This window comes from Aethalodelphis obliquidens, unplaced genomic scaffold, assembly GCF_003676395.1.
Source record: "Aethalodelphis obliquidens isolate GAN/ISIS:26980383/991018 unplaced genomic scaffold, ASM367639v1 scaffold122, whole genome shotgun sequence".
Classification (NCBI taxonomy): Eukaryota; Metazoa; Chordata; class Mammalia; order Artiodactyla; family Delphinidae; genus Aethalodelphis; species Aethalodelphis obliquidens.
This window is the reverse complement of record NW_020838066.1, coordinates 1,031,827-1,052,399: the sequence shown is the minus strand read 5'-3', so window position 1 is coordinate 1,052,399 and position 20,573 is coordinate 1,031,827. Positions and strand designations below refer to the sequence as shown.

At 46.0% G+C, this 20,573-nt stretch overlaps 1 protein-coding gene across 11 annotated transcripts in view; it reads right to left on the bottom strand.

Moving 5' to 3' along the window:
* The window catches only part of WNK2 (WNK lysine deficient protein kinase 2), a 155,740-nt gene that overhangs the window by 32,682 nt on the left and 102,485 nt on the right, over window positions 1-20,573 (bottom strand). For 4 of the 11 annotated variants that reach the window (XM_027098354.1, XM_027098360.1, XM_027098361.1 and 1 more), the window contains 7 exons: window positions 7,831-8,654; window positions 7,471-7,540; window positions 5,499-5,581; window positions 4,711-5,402; window positions 3,221-3,435; window positions 2,125-2,313; window positions 1,300-1,398 (listed from right to left, as the gene is read on the bottom strand). In XM_027098354.1, the coding sequence (XP_026954155.1) occupies window positions 1,300-1,398; window positions 2,125-2,313; window positions 3,221-3,435; window positions 4,711-5,402; window positions 5,499-5,581; window positions 7,471-7,540; window positions 7,831-8,654 (2,172 nt within the window). The remainder of the gene's footprint in view (window positions 1-1,299; window positions 1,399-2,124; window positions 2,314-3,220; window positions 3,436-4,710; window positions 5,403-5,498; window positions 5,582-7,470; window positions 7,541-7,830; window positions 8,655-20,573) is intronic. The other 7 variants (XM_027098356.1, XM_027098357.1, XM_027098358.1 and 4 more) reach the window with 5 other exon arrangements.

The window sequence follows — 20,573 nt, the reverse complement described above, 5'->3', positions numbered from 1 at the left end:
CCCCCACCCAACTTAGCAACTAACCAGTAGCCCCATGACACTCGAGCTGAAATAGGGCCCCTGTTAGTGGACAAGAAGCACTGGGCAGTCCCTGAGCATTTCTATGTGGTCCTATGCCTCCAACCTGTCCCTCCCACAGGAGGGTGCCAGAGTCCCTCTGATGGGGATGGACACTGAACGCTGATGGACGGCTGCCATGGACGTGGCCTCAGATCACAACAAGCACAATGTATCTTTATTGTACCAGCAAAAGCCACATGCCCTAAACCAGCATGTACAATCCAACTGGTTAAAAGCTTAACTTTTCCGTTGAAAAACAAAAACCTGAAAACCTCACAGCTTTTGGATCATTGGCCAATTGATCTGAGGAATGAAAACGATTTTGGACAGCCTGAGCAGATGTGCCACTCCTGGACATGGAGTCCTTGGGTACTAGGAGGGTGTTCCAGGGAGTCTGACTGGGACTTGAGTTTTGGTTTAGCAGAGCTTTGAGGAACTGAATAATTGACTTCATCTCTGAGGTCGGTGAGATGAGAAGGAAATACACCAAGCAAAGTGCTCCAGCTAGAGACAAGACCAGGAGGGGCCGGGCCCAGAAAGGGAGGCACAGCAGGAGGCTGGGAATCACATCTCTCAGGGTTAGAGATTCCTGACGTGACCAGAATGGAGAGGGGGGCTGGGACATCCTAGCTGGAGCACGTTCTCTCAGCATTTCCACATGCAGGGAGTGGGGCAGTGGGTTAACAGTACTGGATGTTGTGATACGGCCCTTGTACAGAAGTTACACCCTCCAGTGACCTTCTAGAACTGTCTCAGCTTGCTACATGCATGTCTTCAGAGTCCAGACACGTGTGAAACACACCATGCGTCTAGAGAAGGCCGGGGTTGTCTTTTTGTTGTCGCTGGAGCTGGGGACAGTGGACGTGTAAATTTGCCACAATCGCAACAGAAATAAAACTACGTCCAACATAAAAAAAGAAAAAAACACTAAACAAACGAGTGACGAGAGAAATGCAGAGCACCTGGGGGCCTGGCGGCAGAGCGCCCAAGGCCAGGAGTGGGTGAGCCACTGCACATGCTTTTGGTGTCCGGGCATGAGCCAGCCAAGAGCATGCACTGGCGCTTTCTGGGGCCAGAAGGGTGGGCATGGACGGGGTTCCGTTTCTTATATTAAATAGGTGATTTCAATGGGGTGGGGTAGGCGTCCTACAGAATGTATGGAAGGTAATGAAGACAGGGAGGGGCAGGGGAGAAACCAAGGGCCAGGAGGTGATAAAATACAAAAGAACAAATACAGACAGATGGACACAGACACGGGTCCACTGAGGAATCGAGCGCGAGGTTTGCTACTAGACTTATAGGTCACTCTCTCAGACGTTGGGTGGTAAACCGTCCAGCCTGCAAATGAATATAGAGGGAAGAAAACAAAGAGACAGGCATCAAGTACAGTCTCTGGGATTCCTCCTACACACCACAAGCCATATCAGCCTCTTCACTTAGCATCCACGGCTCCACCTAGCCCAGCCCAGAGGACCACAGCCACTGACCATGTAATGCAAAGGAGGCAGTGTTGGAGCGGAAGAGAAGCGGACCCCAGGAGAGCGTGCGGGGCAGGGTGGGGGGTGGGCACCGGCAGCGGTCACCACGACTTCTCTGGACAGAGATGGTGGGGGGTGGAGCACCTCATCGCGTAGCTGCTACGTCCACGGCAGCGGTGACGAGCATTTCCTCCTCAAGGCCAATCTCCCAGCTCAAGAGCTGTGCCCTCGTCCCCCCAGCTGGCCCTCCTGACGGAAGGACCCATGTTTAGTGGGGAATGGGGTGGGACGGGGTGGGCTAGTGCCTGGGAACCGGCGCAGAGCACGCAGCAGACGCCACATCTGACCTCTCACTGGTCCTGGCGCCTTCCCCAGGCCGGCTCTTGCAAAGCGCACCTCCCTCTGAGCTGCTTACAGCAAGACTCGACGATGGGAAGGCCATCCACTTTTTTCATTCAAAAGCTACGTCTATTATTTTTTTCCTTAAGAAGCTGTCGGCAGCCTTGGCCGCAGCTCACGTCCCCTCTATGCCACACGGGCCCTATGAGGCTAGCACATGCTCGGAGACGGGCGAGCTGGGAATCACCTGGGCCATGCGCTCCGCCTCCATCACTGGCCAAGCCGGAGCAGATGTCTGCAGTCAGGGAGGCCCGCACGGAGCAAGGCTGCTGGGTCTGAACTGCCTTCCCACATGGGTCTGAAGCTGCTGCGGGCCCTGCCCCAGCTTGGGCAGGGTCCTTAGCAGGAGGGGCTCTGCTGCAGTCTGACAAGTGACCTGGGTTGGGGGGAGAAGGGGTGACAGGCACGATGAGGCACCACAGGACAGACCAGCCAGCTCAGGCCATGTCTATCCTCCCTGCTCTTTGCTGGGTGACCTTGGGGAAGCTGAGTCCCTGCAGGCAACGGGGGCATGGCTGGGTTGCCCATGTGGGGGTGTCAGGAAGATCAAAGAAAACGACCACTCTTTCTACTAATCACCAACACTGTGCCAGCCTGTGTTGTGCAAGTGCAGTGAAAAGACCACAGCACACCTGGAGATGCACACCTAGGCTCAAAGGGGACCTGTGGATTTCCTCACTCTCGTAAGTCTCATGTTAGCTTTAGGAATTGGCATGGAATTCATGTAGTTTTGTGTAATCCTTGTAATCCTTGGATGTGTGCCCTGCAGGTTATTCTATAACATGGAGAGGGAGGGCTTAAGGTTAACTCACTGCTGGCTTCCTACCTGGCGCATTTGGGGATTTCAGCTCCCTGGGTCCCCACCCCAGAGTGTGGGGGCTTGGGGTCAGGGTGCACTCTCAGTGCCTGGGCACTGCAGTTAAAGGCTAGGGGTGGGGGAGCCTTACCATCCTCTCCCCCCAACCAAGGCAGCTGTTCGACCCCCTCTGTCAGGGGTGACATATGCCTGAGAAACGGGGTCAGAGGAAGCAGCCTCCATCCCAGGCAGCATTCTGCAAGGAGGAGCACACTGCAACCACAGGTGGCCGAGGACTCCGCGAAAGCCTGCCCCTCAGTCCTTCCTTCCCGGCAGGAGGGGCAGAGGCCCGAACTCTCCCAGGCCTGAAACGGCTTCCCTGCTCCAGTGCAAGGAGATTCAAGAAGCGCTTTTTCAGGACCTCGTGCCTGCCTCCCGCCTGCCCGGCTCCCACGCATGAGGGCGGCCAGGAGGGCCCTGGGCCAACCTGTGCTGGAGGCCACGACCTTGAGCTGCTGCACCAGGGGGTTCAGCAACTTCCCCGCCTTCAGCTTGCTCTTGCTGGACCTTCTCCGGCGGCCGACTGGAGGTGCCGTGTGGAAGAGACCCAGGTTGGGGGGCAGCGGCTTGCCTAGGCGGCGGTACAGTGCCTCGATCTCCTGCTTCTGCTGACTCTGTAGCTCCGAGATCTCCTTCAGATGCCTGCAGGAGGGAAGGGAAGAGGGAAGCCAGGTGGGCATTCTGCTTGATTCCAACACGAGGCCCCTGCAGGAGAGCCCGGGGCTGGAAGGACAGGTGTGAGGAGTGCGGCGGGGAGCCCACAGGGTAGCCTGGGCAGATGGGCCATGCACAGGGGACACAGGGGCATTTAAACATCACTTTCTGTTTACAGCTAAGCCAAGTGGGAGTATCACTGGGGGCCTCTGGCATCAACACACCCAGCAATAGAGAACTCCATGAAGCCCAGCCTAAGGAGATTCAAGTTTTCTGATATCCAGACTTGTGACATTGCTATGTTTTTTAGTGGTAGGGGGAGCGGTATGAACAACGTCACACATTTATGCTTACAACACAAACCCTAATCATGAACATGGGTGAAGCAACAAATAATCAGTGCTCAGAACTGGAGGGTTGCCTCAGCTTATCAGGCAAATAAGTGTTACTTCCTCCATGTGAGGGAACAGGGCCCAAGAGGCCTCTCAGAGGAGAGGAAGGCTGCACAAGCAAGTCTACAGAAAACATGTTATTATTCAGGGACCAGGGCTCCAGCCCTGGCCAGTGGAGCTTCCAGCTCAGGTTGACCCCACAAGCAACATCATCCCTGGGAATAGAGTCGAGATGACAGGTCACGTGGGTAGGAAGCTGCCATGACGACTTGGGGAGAATCACTAGTTGTGGGCAAGGGCAGTTTCTAGAACAGTCCAGGAAAGGGCCCGGTGGTCCCTGCTGGCCTTCCTCAGGGAGCATGCAGCTAGGACCAGTGTTGGGGCAGGGGAAGGGGAGAGCGGGGCTGAGGTGAGGGCGGGGCTGGGGCTCTCCGTGCAGAGCCAATAGTGGGAGAGAGGCACGGGCTCCTCCTGCCCACGTCTCCCATCTCTGGGCCCACTCCAAGAGCCCATGGCCACTCCTTCCCAAGGACTCCAGCCTCTCCCCACCTTAGTAACTGTACAGTGGGGCGCTCTTGCCCTGAAGGAGACTTCACGGTGTAGCTGTACCTCAGTGACCCTGACCACAGCAGGGGCAGGTAGAACTTGCAGGGGGAGAGAGCGAGTGTGAGCAAGGCCTGTGTGTGAGGCCAAAGGATGAGGGGAGGTGTGGCCCTCAGAGACCAGGAACCAGGTCGGACGGCAGGGACATCACCTGTACCCTGTCACCCGGCCCAGGCAGCTCAAAGTGCGCATGGCAGGACCTGGACTTCAGCTGCCGGACACTTCCCTGACACCATGGCCCGGACCCGACCTGGTCCGCAGGACCTACTTCTCTCGAAGACTCTGCAACTCCTTCCTGATATCAGCATCCTCGATCTCTGAGTCATTGTCACTGCTGATGTAGGAGGACTGGGAGTGGAAGGAGGTCACGCTGATGGTGGGGACCTTCACGCCCATCCTGCTGGGTGTCTCCAGGCCTGGGGAGCCAGCCCGAGAGGACCTGTGCAGGAAGGCAGTGGCCTTCCTCACAAAGTCACTGGCCACACCACCACCGCTGCCAGGCAGGGAGGTGTGCTTCTGCATGGAGGGCCTCCTTCGAGGGCACTCGTCCCCAGAGTCACTGGACATGGGCTCGCCCATGCCGACCTCGATGGAGGAAGCTGTCTGTGCCCGCCGCACAGCCAGCTTCATGTCTGGGCTGTGGGGGGCCTCGTCCAGGTACACGTCAGGTGGGGCTGAGTACCGCAGGCTACTGGGGGAGGCCAGAGTCCACTCATCCTGGGTGCTGACCACTGAGAACCGGCCCACAGTTTTGGCTGGCGAGCTGCCATCCTGTTGCCCTGGCCACTTCTGAGGGGATCCCGAGATCAGAGTGCTGTGTGTCTGGGGGTGGCTCTCCAGGCCACGCTGAGTCAATGTCCCCGGGCAGCTCTGCGTGGACTCGGCCAAGGTTTCCCCAGGGACCCTGCTGGTCCAATCTGTGGGCTCCAGACGTGCAGGGATGGCAGAAGCAGGGGCATCCTTGGGAAACAGTGGAAAGGAAAAGATTCCACACAAACACCATCAGAGAGCAAGCCCGCCAACCCACTGAGCGTCTCACTGGAGAAAACTCCTTACCTGGGGGACACTGGGTACTACGGGCGAATCTGAGGCCACCTGTCCTCCTTCACAGCCCAGCATGCTGCTCAAAGATGATTCTGCAGTAGGAACATCAAAATCATTACTCAGGCTGGTACAGAGAACAAGGGCAGGAATGGCCCAAAAGCAGCCAGTCGGAAGAGAAAGGGAGTGGCACTGAGAAGGTGTGTGTGCAGCTAGGAAAACGAAAACTACTGACATCCTAACCCTGTCACTTCACAGGAGACTCCCTAGAACCCAGAAAAGCAGGGAGACATCAGCCCAACACCACTCAGGTCCCTGAAGACCCCTGCTCCAGACCCTCAGGCACAGCCAGGCCCTCTACATACCTGATGACTATCACCTGTCTCACCTGTCCTCTCTAGACCCCTGACGATGTCACCCTGTCTCACCTGATATCTCTATCACCTGATGGCATCACCTTCTCTCTCCCTGACATGTTCCGATGATTAAAGGGTCTTATGAGGTCCTGGAAAATCAGATCAATAAGGCTAATTCCTAACCCTGCTGCTCCAACGTCTAGGGAAGGTCCCCGTCATCTGAGGCTGTCTCAGTTCCCCATCTACAGGTGATATTTCTGATCAGCCTTCCCAGGTTGCTGTGAAGAGTAAACAACAGAAGCAGAAGGACCTCATGTGTGGGAGTCTGGCCTGAGCTGAGACCTGCACACAGCAAGAGAAAGCTGAGGCTGTGCGTTAACCCGAGCTGGACTGACATGCTGTGGCGGGTTGGGGGTGGTGACAGGGGCTGACAGAGCCTCCAGCCAGGCTGGGGGGCTGCCCCCCTCACAGATTCCTGGGAAGACCTAGACCCGTCTGTCATGCAACCCCAACCCTAGGCAACACATGACACTCCTCCCCACGTGCCTGTGGCGGGGATCCTCCAACCTTGCTTTGCACACTTCCAGGGACAGGAGGCTCATTACCAACAGCTCTGACTGCCAGAAAAGTTCACCTCTTCCAAACTAGAATCTGTCTCCTTAGAACTCTCCTGTGAGTTTTGTACTCTGGAAGGTTCCAGCACTTGAAGTCACTGATGCTGCAGAAGGAGGCCCATGGTACACATCTCACGGACAGAAGTCAGGAGATGGAGCAGGCACTCAGGTACAACCTCTCGCCTTCTCCCTTCCCCAGCACACTCCTGCTTCACCCCATGACCCTCATCTTCCCCAGGTAAACATCATATGCCACAGCTTCTGATCCCAATTACAGCTGCCTCACCCCTCTCAAGTATGGCATCTATAAGAGAATGCCCTGTCCACGGGTCTAGCCAGAATCCAACGGTCCACTCCCCTCGCTCTGTGAACTGGGGGGCTGCGCCTGCCACTGACACACACCCAGGGTCCCGTTACAAGGTCAGCTGGATCCTTATCTTGCTAATCTCCCAAGGAATTCCAGGCCAAGAAGGAACCAACACCTTAGAAGGTCAGACCAACTCCCTTGGGCTGAAACACAGGTGTTCAGATAATGAAATGAGAACTACAGCGAGAGTCCCTGCAGAGATGCCTAATACCCAGGAGCCACGGAGGAAATCCTGTTTCAGAACTTCACAGATGGCTCCAGCCTGGCAGCTCCCGTGGACCTGCTGGAACTCCCCAGCCCCAGCCCTGTACTCTGTCCAAAATAGAAACAGTCATCTTGTAACCTTCTAAAGACATGGAAGCTAGGGGTGTCCACCAGAATATATTGAGAGCACTGGGGGGCCAGAGAGGCCCTGATAACATCCCAACACGCAGTCAACAGGGCTTTCACCCATTTCCACAGACAGAGGACTTTCTCTCCCTGGAGTGTGAATACAGGGTTTGCGCTAGAACTCAGTGGGTTTCAACTAAGGCTTTATCGTGATGAGCTCCTGCCACATCCGGGTCCCATCCAAGATGCTGTGGGGATGAAGGGTAAAGAGGCAGAATGTTTCAGAGTAAGGAAGGCTGGTAGCGCCTATGGCTTGTTACCTGTCACCGGCAAGGACGTGGCCTGCTCCAACGTGACATCTAACCCAAGGGCTGTTTCTGACTTTTCCAACTGAAGAAAGAAACAAAAAGGAAAGAGCTGTGAGCCTCACTTGCTAACACCTCTGCAGCAAAACTGCAAATCCTCTCCCCCAGTCCAAAGGCTGGGCTCCTCCCCCCTAGGCCACTCGAGCAAAACACGCACGGGTGGGTCAGGCAGGGGTCCCCGAGAACAGGACGGCCTGGGCTGGGGTAAGGCGGCTCTATATGGCCAGGATGCCTGCTGGCCTGGGTTAGAGTCAGTCCCCGCCCCTGTCCAGACCCCCACCTGGGGACAGTGCCTCTGGGTGAGGTGGTACTCACCGCAGGCTGGGGCAGCAGGGCCAGGTCACCCCCAGAGGCCTCTGTGCGGGGTTCGTCCCCTCTTGGGGGCTCCGGGGTGAAGTCTCGGTCACCTGCCTCCACAGGGGTCCCGGCCAAGGCTGAGGAGGTGGGCACATGCTCCTGGTAGAGCAGAGTCCGCAGCTTCTCATCCAGGCTCTTGATGGTGCTGTCCACGAAGCCCACCCTTGGGGGTGGCCCTTCCCCATCTGACTCCAAGGCTGAGGGCGGCTGAGGGGGGGCGGCAGGTGCCAGCGGGGGGCTGGGAAGTTGGGGAGTGGCCAGGCTGATGGCCCCCACCACAGAGGGGAGTGGAGGAAGGGGCTGGCCCAGGGTGGGCTGAGGGGCCCCGCCAGGGGCACCAGACACAGGGGCCAAAGCCAACAGGGGCTCCCCCCTGGTGCTGGGCTCTCTGGCTGAGCCAGGATCCCCTGGACCCGTGGAGTGGGATGGGGCCTCCAGAGATGGGGCACAAGGCCCTCGGCCTGTGCCAGGGGCCTGTGCAGCAAGCTGGGCATCATGAGTCTCCACTGGTAGCCAGGGGGTCTTATGCTCACTGGCCGGCCCCTGAGGGGTCCCTGGGACCCCTGCCTGCACGGCAGCCCCTGTTGCTGGCTCTGGCTTAGGACTGGCAGCTGGTGGGGCCATGTCTTGGGGCACAGCAGTCACGGGAGGGGATGATGGCACCAGAGGGGATGGTGCACCACCAGGAGGGTCCCTGGGGCCTGCTTGGCTCAAAAGCTGCAGACTGGCCGAGAAGCTGGGCTTTTCCTTCGAAGACAGCTGGTCTTTGGAGAACGCTGGATCTAGAAGAAACAGGGAACATGCCTCTATACTAACCTATTCTGGTCCTATCTACCTGGCACTTCGCTAGCCAAAAAGATGCTTTCTATGAGCTGGCGGTGCCCTACACACCAGTCCTCTCTCCTTTGCTCAGACATGCCAACGTCATGCCTGTGCTGGCCTCTGCCTGAGACATCTTGCACAGGTCTTCCCGCAGCCCCACTTCCCACCTCAGGCTATGCACCAGCAGTGTCCCATTCAGCTGCACTAGCATACCCACACCTTCCTTCTGATTTTTCTGTAGCACCAAGCCATCAGGCATAACCCATCACCTGTCTGTCGACTGTCATTCCAGCTCCATAAAAATATGGCTCTGGTCACCCTTGCACTGGTCCATTCCACAAAACTGTAAAATGAAATTATAAAATCTAAGTAGTGAGCTGTACACACTCCCCTGCCCTGGAGTGAGCAGGAACTTCTGAGGAACCAGACACCGTGCTTTGGTAAGATCAGAAGCTCAGACCAGAGAGAGGAGATCAAGATGGAGGAATAGAAGGACACCTTCTACTAGTTCACCTCCCCCTATGAACACTTCAAAAATATATCAAATGTGGAGCAATTCTCACTACAATCAAACCAAAGACTGGCAGGAAGACTCTTATACAACCAAGGCAGTAAAGATCCACTTGGAGTTGGGTAAGAAGCCATCAGGTCAGAACCGGCACCCCTAGGAGGGGACACAGTAGAGAGGGATTACAAGGGCTTGGAGATCCTCCCTGGGGAGTGAGCCGTTTGAACACATATTGGGCTATAACAATCCTAGAATTCACTTGTGAAGAGTGTGAACACTCTTGCTTACTCCTAGGAACAAGACAGAGGAAGCAGATTGAAACTGCCTGGGACTCTGGTCAACTGTTCCAACACGTGCCCTAGCCCACACTGAACACCCACTCCGGCACCTCTAGCTCCAGCACAGCTTCCCACTAGGTCAAAGGCTGCTGTCATGGAGGAAAGTGTGCATTTGTGGGAGACAGAGCTGGCTCTGACCCAGCCCTGCATCTGAATGGGGTGGGAGCAGCCATTACTGGTGTTCACAGAGGTGGCAAATCAGTCTAGACTGGAGCTCTGACTGGTGTGCAGGGACAGCATCAGCACACACACTGGCCTACATCAGGCACCACTCAGACACTCTTGCTCCAGCATGGATCTCCACTGGTGCAAAGGTGCCATTGTCGGGAGGGTGAAGAGCACACACTTAGAGGGGAAGGAGGTAGCTCAGACCCCACCCTCAGGGATTCGGCTCCAGACCTCGGGACCAGACACCGCTCCTAAAAGGGCAGTGATGACCACTGAGCTTAGAAGCAGCCCCAGATCATATCTGGCTCTGCCTCCACCCTCTCCATCTCCATCCCCACCTACCACCAAGGTGATACCAGTGAGCGCACTCTGGGGCAAGACATGACCAACGCTCACTTCAGATCCAGCTCTCCCGACAAAGCCACTGGGCAGACAGACTGCACAGAGATGCTCCCACACGAGTACAACCCTCCAAAACCAAGACAGGTAACTGTTTCACCTAATTTCATAGAGACAACGTTAAGCAAAATGCAAATACAGAGGAATCTGTTTGAAATGAAAAAATGATGAAAATAAAGAAACCTGAAAAATCAACAAATGAAACAGAGATAAATAATTTACCAGAAAGAGTTCAAGGCATTAGTAAAAAGAATGCTAAATGAACTAAGGAAAAGAATAGATGAACACAGTAAGAATTTTAACAAAGAAGTAGAAAATATAAAAAATAAACAGTCAGAGATGAAGAATACAACAACTGAAATGAAAAACACACTAGAAAGATTTAATAGCAGACTAAGTGATACAGAAGAATGCATAAGAGATCTGGAAGAGAGAATAATGGAAATCATCCAATCAGAACAGAAAAAGAATATAAAAAAATGAGAACACTTTAAGGGACCTCTAGGACAACATCAAGCACACTAGCATTTGCATTATAGGGGCTCCAGAAGAAAAAAGAGAGAGAAAAGTGTCAAAAATGTATTTGATGAAATTATGGCTGAAAATTTCCTAAACATGCAGAAGGAAACATATCCAGGTACAGTAAGCAGAGAATGCCCCAAACAAGATTAACTGAAAGAGACACACACCAAAATGTACCATCATTAAAATGGTAAAAGTTAAAGACAAAGAGACAATTTAAAGGCAGCAAGAAGAAAACAGAGTCACATACAAAGGAACACCCATAAATGTATCAGCTGATTTTTCTGCAGAAACTTTGCAGGCCAGAAGGGAATGGCATGACATATTTAAAGTGCTGAAAGGGCAAAATCTACAACCTAGGATACTCTACCCAGCAAGACTATCATTCAGAATTAAAAGAGCAACAAAGAACTTCTCAGATAAGGAAAAACTAAAAGAGTTCATCAATACTTAAACCACCCTAAAAGAAGTCTTAAAAGGTCTTCTCCAAGTGGAAAAAAAAAGGCTACAACAAGATGTAAAAATTTATAGGAAAGGAAAAATCCCACTAGTAAAAGCAAATATATAGTAAAGGCTGTGGATCAGCTGCTTACATAAGTTAGTACAAGATTAAAAGACAAAAATTAGAAAGTCAACCATAACTACAATAAACAGCTAAGGGATAAACATGAAGATGTAAATATGACATCAAAAACACAAAATGTTGCGACTTCCCTGGCAGTCCAGTGGTTAACACTCCACGCTTCCACTGCAGGGGGCACAGGTTTGATCCCTGGTCATGGAACTACGATCCCGCATGTCGCTCAGCACGGCCAAAAAAAAAAAAAAACACAAAATGTGGGGGAGAGGAGTAAAAAAATGTAGATTTTTTAGAATGTGTTTGAACTTAAATGACTACCAGTTTAAAACAAGTAGATACATAGGTTAACATATATGAACCCCAAGGTAACCACAAATCAAAATCCTACAATAGATACACAAAAGATAGGGAGAAAGTAAGACAAGCGTACCACTAAGGAAAATCATCAAACCACAAGGGAAGAAACTAAAAGAAGAAGAAAAGAATATAGAATGACAAAAACAACCAGAAAACAAGTAACAAAATGGCAGTTAAGTACACACCTATATGTAATTACTTTAAATGTCAATGGACTAAATGTTCCAATCAAAATACATAAAGTGGATGACTGGATAAAAAACAAGACCCACCTATGGGCAAGAGACTCTCTTTAGAGTGAAAGACACACAGACTAAAAGTGAGGAGATGGAAGGAGATATTTCATGGAAATGAAAATGATAAGAAAGCTGGTAGTGATACTCATATGTTACAAATTAGACTTTAGAAGAAAGTGTAGAAAAGACAGAGAAGGGCATTATATAATGATATAGTGATCAATACAAGAAGAGAATATAACATTCATTAATATATATGCACCCAATATAGGTGCACCTAAATATGGAAAGCAAATATTAACAGGAGAAATTGACAATAGAATAATAGTAGGAGACTATAACACCCTACTTACATCAAGGGACATACCATATAGAAAGAAAATCAATAAGGAAATAGTGGTCTTAAATGACACATTCGACCAGTTGGCCTTAATAGATACATACAGGACATTCCATCCAAAAACAGCACAATATACATTCTGTTCAAGTGCATGTGAAAAATTCTCCAGGAAAGATCACAGGCTAGGCCACAACAAGTCTTAACAAATTTAGAAAACAGAAATTACATCAAGCATTTTTTCTGACAACAAAAGTATGAAACTAGGATTCAATTACAGGAAGAAAAATGGAAAAAACAAAAACATATGGAGATTAAACAATATCCTATTATAAAAACGGGTCAACGAAGAAATCAAAGAGGAAATCAGAAAACATCTGGAGAAATGAAAATAAAAACACAACTTTCAAAAATCTATGTGACACTGAAAAGTGGTTCTAAGAGGGGAGTTTATAGCAATATAGGCCTACCTCAAAAAGAAAGAAAAATCTCAAATAAATAACCGAATTTACTGTCCAAAGGAATTAAAGAACAAACAAAGCCCAAAGTCAGCAGAAAAAAGAAATAATAAAGATCAGAGAAGAAATGAATAAAACAGAGACCAAAAAACAACATAATAATCAATGAAAACAAGAGATTTTTTTTTTTAAAAGACAAACAAAATTGATAAGCCTTTATCCAGGCTCATTAAGAAAAAAAGAGAGAGGACTCAAACAAAATAAGAAATAAAGAGGAGAAATTACAACTGATATCACAGAGGTATGAAAAATCATAAGAACAGTTATACAGCAACAAACTGGACAACCTAAAAGTGGATAAAAAATCCTAGAGCCACACAATCTTCTAAGACTGAATCAGAAAGAAACAGACAATCTGAATAGACTGGTCACTAGTAGTGAAATTGAATTCATAATCAAAAAACGCCCAGCAAACAAAGGTCCAGGACAAGATAGATGGCTTCACAGGGAAATTCTATCAAATATATAAAGAAGAGCAAATACCTAGCCTTCTCAAACTATCCCAAAAACTGATGAGGAGAGAACATTCCCAAATTCATTCTACGAGGCCACCATTATCCTGATACCAAACCTAGAAAAATATACTACAAAAGAATTACAGGCCAATAACAAGCATATAAAAAGATGTTCAACATTGCTAACTATTAGAGAAATGCAAATCAAAACTACAATGAGGTACCACCTCAAACCAGTCAGAATGGCCATCATTAAAAAGTCTAAAAATAATAAATGCTGGAGAGGATGTAGAGAAAAGAGAACCCTCCTACACTGTTGTTGAGAATGTAAGTTGGTGAAGCCACTATGAAAAACAGTATGGAGGTTCCTCAAAAAGCTAAAAATAGACTTGCCATATGATCCAGCAATCCCACTACAGGGCATATATCCAGACAAAACTATAATTCAAAAAGATACATGCACCCCTACGTTAACAGCAGCACTATTCACAATAGCTAATACATGGAAACAACCTAAGTGTCCATTGACACATAAATGGACAAAGAAGATGTGGTACAAGAAAAAGGAAGAAGTGGTACAGATATACAATGAAATACTACAGCCATAAAAAAAAGAACAAAATAAGACAGCAGAAGCAAGAACTACAATACTACAGCCTGTGGAACAAAAACCACACTAACAGAAAGATAGACAAGATGAAAAGGCAGAGAGCTATGTATCAGATGAAGGAACAAGATAAAACCCCAGAAAAACATCTAAGTGAAGTGGAGATAGGCAACCTTCCAGAAAAACAATTCAGAATAATGATAGTGAAGATGATCCAGGACCTCGAAAAGGAATGGAGGCAAAGATTGAGAAGATGCAAGAAATGTTTCACAAAGATCTAGAAGAATTAAAAAACAAACAGAGATGAACAACACAATAATTGAAATGAAAAATACACTAGAAGGAATCAACAGCAGAATAACTGAGGCAGAAGAACGGATAAGCGACCTGGAAGACAGAATGGTGGAATTCACTGCCATGGAACAGAATAAAGAAAAAACAATGAAAAGAAATGAAGACAGCCTAAGAGGCCTCTGGGACAACATTAAAAACAACAATATTCGCATTACAGGGGTCCCAGAAGGAGGGGAGAGAGAGAAAGGACCAGAGAAAATATTTGAAGAGATTATAGTCAAAAACTTCCCTAACATGGGAAAGGAAATGGCCACCCAAGTCCAGGAAGTGCAGAGAGTCCCATACAGGATAAAAGCAAGGAGAAACATGCTGAGACACACAGTAATCAAATTGGCAAAAATCACAGACAAAGAAAAATTATTGAAAGCAGCAAGTGAAAAATGACAAGTAACATACAAGGGAACTCCCATAAGGTTAACAGCAGATTTCTCTGCAGAAACTCTACAAGCCAGAAGCGAGTGGCATGATATACTCAAAGTGATGAAAGGGAAGAAACTACAACCAAGATTACTCTACCCAGCAAGGATCTCATTCAGATTTGATGGAGAAATCAAAAGCTTTACAGACAAGCAAAAGCTAAGAGAATTCAGCACCACCAAACCAGCTCTGCAACAAATGCTAAAGGAACTTCTCTAAGTGGGAAACACAGAGAAGAAAAGGACCTACAGAAACAAAGCCAAAACAATTAAGAAAATGGTCATAGGAACATACATATCAATAACGACCTTAAATGTGAATGGAATAAATGCTCCAACCAAAAGACGCAGGCTTGCTGAAACAATACAAAAACAAGACCCATATATAGACTGTCTACAAAAGACCCAAATCAGACCCAGGGACACATTCAGACTGAAAGTGAGGGGATGGAAAAAGATATTCCATGCAAAAGGAAATCAAAAGAAAGCTGGAGTAGCAATACTCATATCAGATAAAATAGACTTTAAAATAAAAAATGTTACAAGAGACAAGGAAGGACACTACATAATAATGAAGGTATCAATCCAAGAAGAAGATATAACAATTATAAATATATATACACCGAACATAGGAGCACCTCAATACGTAAGGCAACTGCTAGCAGCTATAAAAGAGGAAATCGACAGTAAGACAATAATAGTGGGGGAACTTAACACCTCACTTACACCAATAGACAGATCATCCAAACAGAAAATTAATGAGGAAAAACAAGCTTTAAATGACACAACAGACCAGATAGATTTAACTGCTATTTATAGGACGTTCCATCCAAAACCAGCAGATTACACTTTCTTCTCAAGTGTGCACAGAATATTCTCCAGGATAGATCACATAATGGGTCACAAATCAAGCCTTAGTAAATTTAAGAAAATTGAAATCATATCAAGCATCTTTTCTGATCACAATGCTGTGAGATTAGAAATCAATTATAAGGAAAAAGAACAAAAACCACAAACACATGGAGGCTAAACAATACATTACTAAATAACCAAGAGATCACTGAAGAAATCAAAGAGTAAATCAAAAAATACCTAGAGACAATGAAAACACGATGATCCAAAATCTATGGGATGCAGCAAAAGCAGTTCTAAGAGGGAAATTTATAGCTATACAAGCCTACTTCAAGAAACAAGAAAAATCTCAAACAATGTAACGTTAAACCTAAAGGAACTAGAGAAAGAAGAACAAACAAAACCCAAAGTTAGCAAAAGGAAAGAAATCATAAAGATCAGAGCAGAAATAAATGAAATAGAAACAAGAAAACAATAGCAAAGATCAATAAAACTAAAAGCTGGTTCTTTGAGAAGATTAACAGCATTGATAAACCATTAGCCAGACTCATCAAGAAAAAGAGGGAGCAGACTGAAATCTATAAAATTAGAAATGAAAAAGGAGAAGTTACAACAGACACCACAGAAATACAAAGCATCCTAAGGGACTACTACAAGCAACTCTTTGCCAATATAATGGACAACCTGGAAGAAATGGACAAATTCTTAGAAAGGTATAATCTTCCAAGACTGAACCAGGAAGAAATAGAAAATATGAACAGACCAATCACAAGTAATGAAATTGAAACTGTGATTAAAAATCTTCCAACAAACAAAAGTCCAGAACCAGATGGCTTCACAGGTGAATTCTACCAAAGATTTATAGAAGAGCTAACACCCATCCTTCTCAAACTCTTCCAAAAAATTGCAGAGGAAGGAACACTCCCAAACTCATTCTATGAGGCCACCATCACCCTGATACCAAAACCAGACAAAGATACTACAAAAAAAGAAAACTACAGGCCAATATCACTGATGAATATAGATGCAAAAATCCTCAACAAAATGCTAGCAAACAGAATCCAACAACACATTAAAAGGATCATACCCCATGATCAAGTGGGATTTATCCGAGGGATGCAGGGATTCTTCAATATACGCAAATCAATGTGATACACCATATTAACAAATTGAAAAATAAAAACCATAGGATCATCTCAATAGATGCAGAAAAAGCTTTTGACAAAATTCAACACCCATTTATGATAAAAACTATCCAGAAAGTGGGCATAGAGGGAACCTACCTCAGCATAATAAAGCCATATATGACAAATGCACAGCAAACATCATTCTCATTGGGGAAAAACTGAAAGCATTTCCTCTAAGATCAGGAACAAGACAAAGATGTCCACTCTCACCACTATTATTCAACATAGTTTTGCAAGTCCTACACACGGCTATCAGAGAAGAAAAAGAAATAAAAGGAATACAAATTGGAAAAGAAGAAGTAAAACTGTCACACTTTGCAGGTGACATGATACTATACACAGAGAATCCTAAAGATGCCACCAGAAAACTACTAGAGCTAATCAATGAATTTGGTAAAGCTGCAGGATACAAAATTAATGCACAGAAATCTCTTGCACTCCTATACACTAATGATGGAAAGTATAAAAGAGAAATTAAGGAAACACTCCCATTTACCAGTGCAACAAAAAGAATAAAATACCTAGGAATAAACCTACCTAGGGAGACAAAAGACCTGTATGCAGAAAACTATAAGACACTGTTGAAAGAAATTAAAGATGATACCAACAGATGGAGAGATATACCATGTTCTTGGATTGGAAGAATCAATATTGTGAAAATGACTATACTACCCAAAGTAATCTACAGATTCAATGCAATCCTTATCAAATTACCAATGGCATTTTTTACAGAACTAGAACAAAAAATCTTAAAATTTGTATGGAGACACAAAAGGCCCTGAATAGCCAAAGCAGTCTGAGGGAAAAAACGGAGCTGAAGGATTCAGACTCCCTGACTTCAGACTATCTTACAAAGCTACAGTAATCAAGGAACAGGATAGAAAGCCCAGAGATAAACCCATGCACCTATGGTCAACTAATCTATGACAAAGGAGGCAAAGATATATAATGGAGAAAAGACAGTCTCTTCAATAAGTGGTGCTGGGAAAACTGGACAGGTACATGTAAAAGAAATTAGAACACTCCCTAACACCAAACACAAAAATAAACTCAAAATGGATTAGAAACCTAAATGTAAGACCGGACACTGTACAACTCCTAGAGGAAAACACAGGAAGAACACTCTTTGACATAAATCACAGCAAGATCTTTTTTGATCCACCTCCTAGAGTAATGGAAATAAAAACAAAAATAAACAAATGGGACCTAATGAAACTTAAAAGCTTTTGCAAAGCAAAGGAAACTACAAACAAGACGAAAAGACAACCCTCAGAATGGGAAAAAATATTTCCAAACGAATCAACGGACAAAGGATTAATCTCCCAAATATATAAACAGCTCATGCAGCTCAATATTAAAAAAAAAACAACCCAATCTAAAAATGGGCAGAAGACCTAAATAGACATTTCTCCAAAGACGACAAACAGATGGCCAAGAAGCACATGAAAAGCTGCTCAACATCACTGATCATTAGAGAAATGCAAATCAAAACTACAAGGAGGTATCCCCTCACACCAGTTAGAATGGGCATCATCAGAAAATCTACAAACAACAAATGCTGGAGAGGGTGTGGAGAAAAGGGAACCCTCTTGCACTGTTGGTGGGAATGTAAACTGATACAGCCACTATGGAGAACAGTATGGAGGTTCCTTAAAAAACTAAAAATAGAATTACCATCTGACCCAGCAATCCCACTACTGGGCAAATACCCGGAGAAAACCATAATTCAAAAAGACACATGCAGCCCAATGTTCATTGCTGAGCTATTTACAATAGCCAAGACATGGAAGCAACCTAAGTGTCCATCAACAGATGAATGGATAAAGAAGATGTGGCACATATATACAATGGAATATTACTCAGCCATAAAAAGAAACAAAATTGAGTTATTTGTAGTGAGGTGGATGGACCTAGAGTCTGTCATACAGAGTGAAGTAAGTCAGAAAGAGAAAAACAAGTAATGTATGCTAACACATATATATGGAATCTAATCAAAAAAAAAAAAAGGTCATGAAGAACCTAGGGTTAAGACGGGAATAAAGACACAGACCTACTAGAGAATGGACTTGAGGATATGGGGAGGGGGAAGGGTAAGTTGTGACAAAGTGAGAGAGTGGCATGGACATATATACACTACCAAACGTAAAATAGATAGCTAGTGGAAAGCAGCCACATCGCACAGGGAGATCAGCTCTGTGGTTTGTGACCACCTAGAGGGGTGGGATAGGGAGGGTGGGAGGGAGGGAGACGCAAGTGGGAAGAGATATGGGAACATATGTATATGTATAACTGATTCACTTTGTTATAAAGCAGAAACCAACACACCATTATAAAGCAATTATACTCCAATAAGGATGCCAAAAAAAAAAGATGTGGCACATATATACAATGGAATATTACTTAGCCATAAAGAGGAACAAAATTGGGTCATTTGTAGAGACGTGGTTGAATCTAGAGACTGTCATACAGAGTGAAGTCAGAAAGAGAGAAACAAATACCGTATATTAACGCATATATGTGGAACGTAGAAAAATGGTACATATGAACCAGTTTGCAGGGCAGAAATAGACACACAGATGTCGAGAACAAACGTATGGACACCAAGGGGGAAAAGCAGCGGGGGGTGGGGTGTGTGTGATGAATTGGGAGATTGAGATTGACAGGTATACACTGATGTGTATAAAATGGATGACTAATAAGAACCTGCTGTATAAAAATAAATTAAATTTCAAAAAAAGAAAAGATGCAGAAAAGTGTGAATAATATGACCCTGTTTTTGTAAAACTAACAACAATAAAAATATTTCACGTACATCTATATATGTGTCTATACAACTATATGAGCATTTTTTAAAAATGAAAAAAGAACAAAATAATACCATTTGTAGCCACATGGATGGAACTAGAGATTATCATACTAAGTGAAGTAAGTCAGACAAAGACAAATACCATATGGTATCGCTTACATGTGGAATCTAAAATATAACACAGGGCTTCCCAGGTGGCATAGTGGTTGAGAGTCCGCCTGCCGATGCAGGGGACACAGGTTCATGCCCTTATCCGGGAAGATTCCACATGCCACGGAGCGGCTGGGCCTGTGAGCCATGGCCGCTGAGCCTGCACGTCCGGAGCCTGTGCTCCGCAATGAGAGAGGCCACAACAGTGAGAGGCCCGCGTAACCGCAAAAAAAAAAAAAATATATATATATACATATATATATATATATATATAAAACACAAATGAACTTATCTTCGAAACAGAAATGGACCCACAGACATAGACAACAGACTTATGGTTGCCAAGGGGGAAGTGGGGTGAGGGAGGGATGGATTGGGAGTCTGGGATTAGCAGATGCAAACTATTATATATGGAATGGATAAACAACAAGGTCCTACTGTATAGCACAGGGAGGGAACTATATTCAATATCCTATGATAAACCATAATGGAAAAGAATATTTTTAAAAAAGAATGGTTATATAACTGAATCACTTAACTGTAGAGCAGAAATTAACACAACATTGTAAAACAACATACTTCAATTAAAAATTTTTTTTAAAATGTAAATTACAGGCCAATATCTATGATCAATATTGATGTAAAATGTTCAAAAAATATTAGCAAGCCAAATATCAACATAATACATAAAGGATCATACACCATGATAAAGTGGGATTTATTCCATGGATGAAAGAATCCACAAGTCAATCAGTGTGTTACACCACATTAACAAAAGGAAGGATAAAAATCACATGATCATCTCAATAGACTCAGAAAAAACCTTTAACAAAATTCAACATCCATTCATGAAAAAACTCTTCTCAAAGTTGGTACACAGGGAACATATCTCAACATAATGAAGGCCATTTATGACAAACCCACATCTAACATCATACTCAACAGTGAAGAGCTAAAAGCTTTTCCTCTAAAATCAGTAACAAGACAAGGATGCCCTCACTGCTTCTATTTAACAGAGTACTGGAAGTTCTAGCCACAGCAACCAGACAAGAAAAAGAAATAAGAGCATCCAAATTCGAAGGGAAGAAG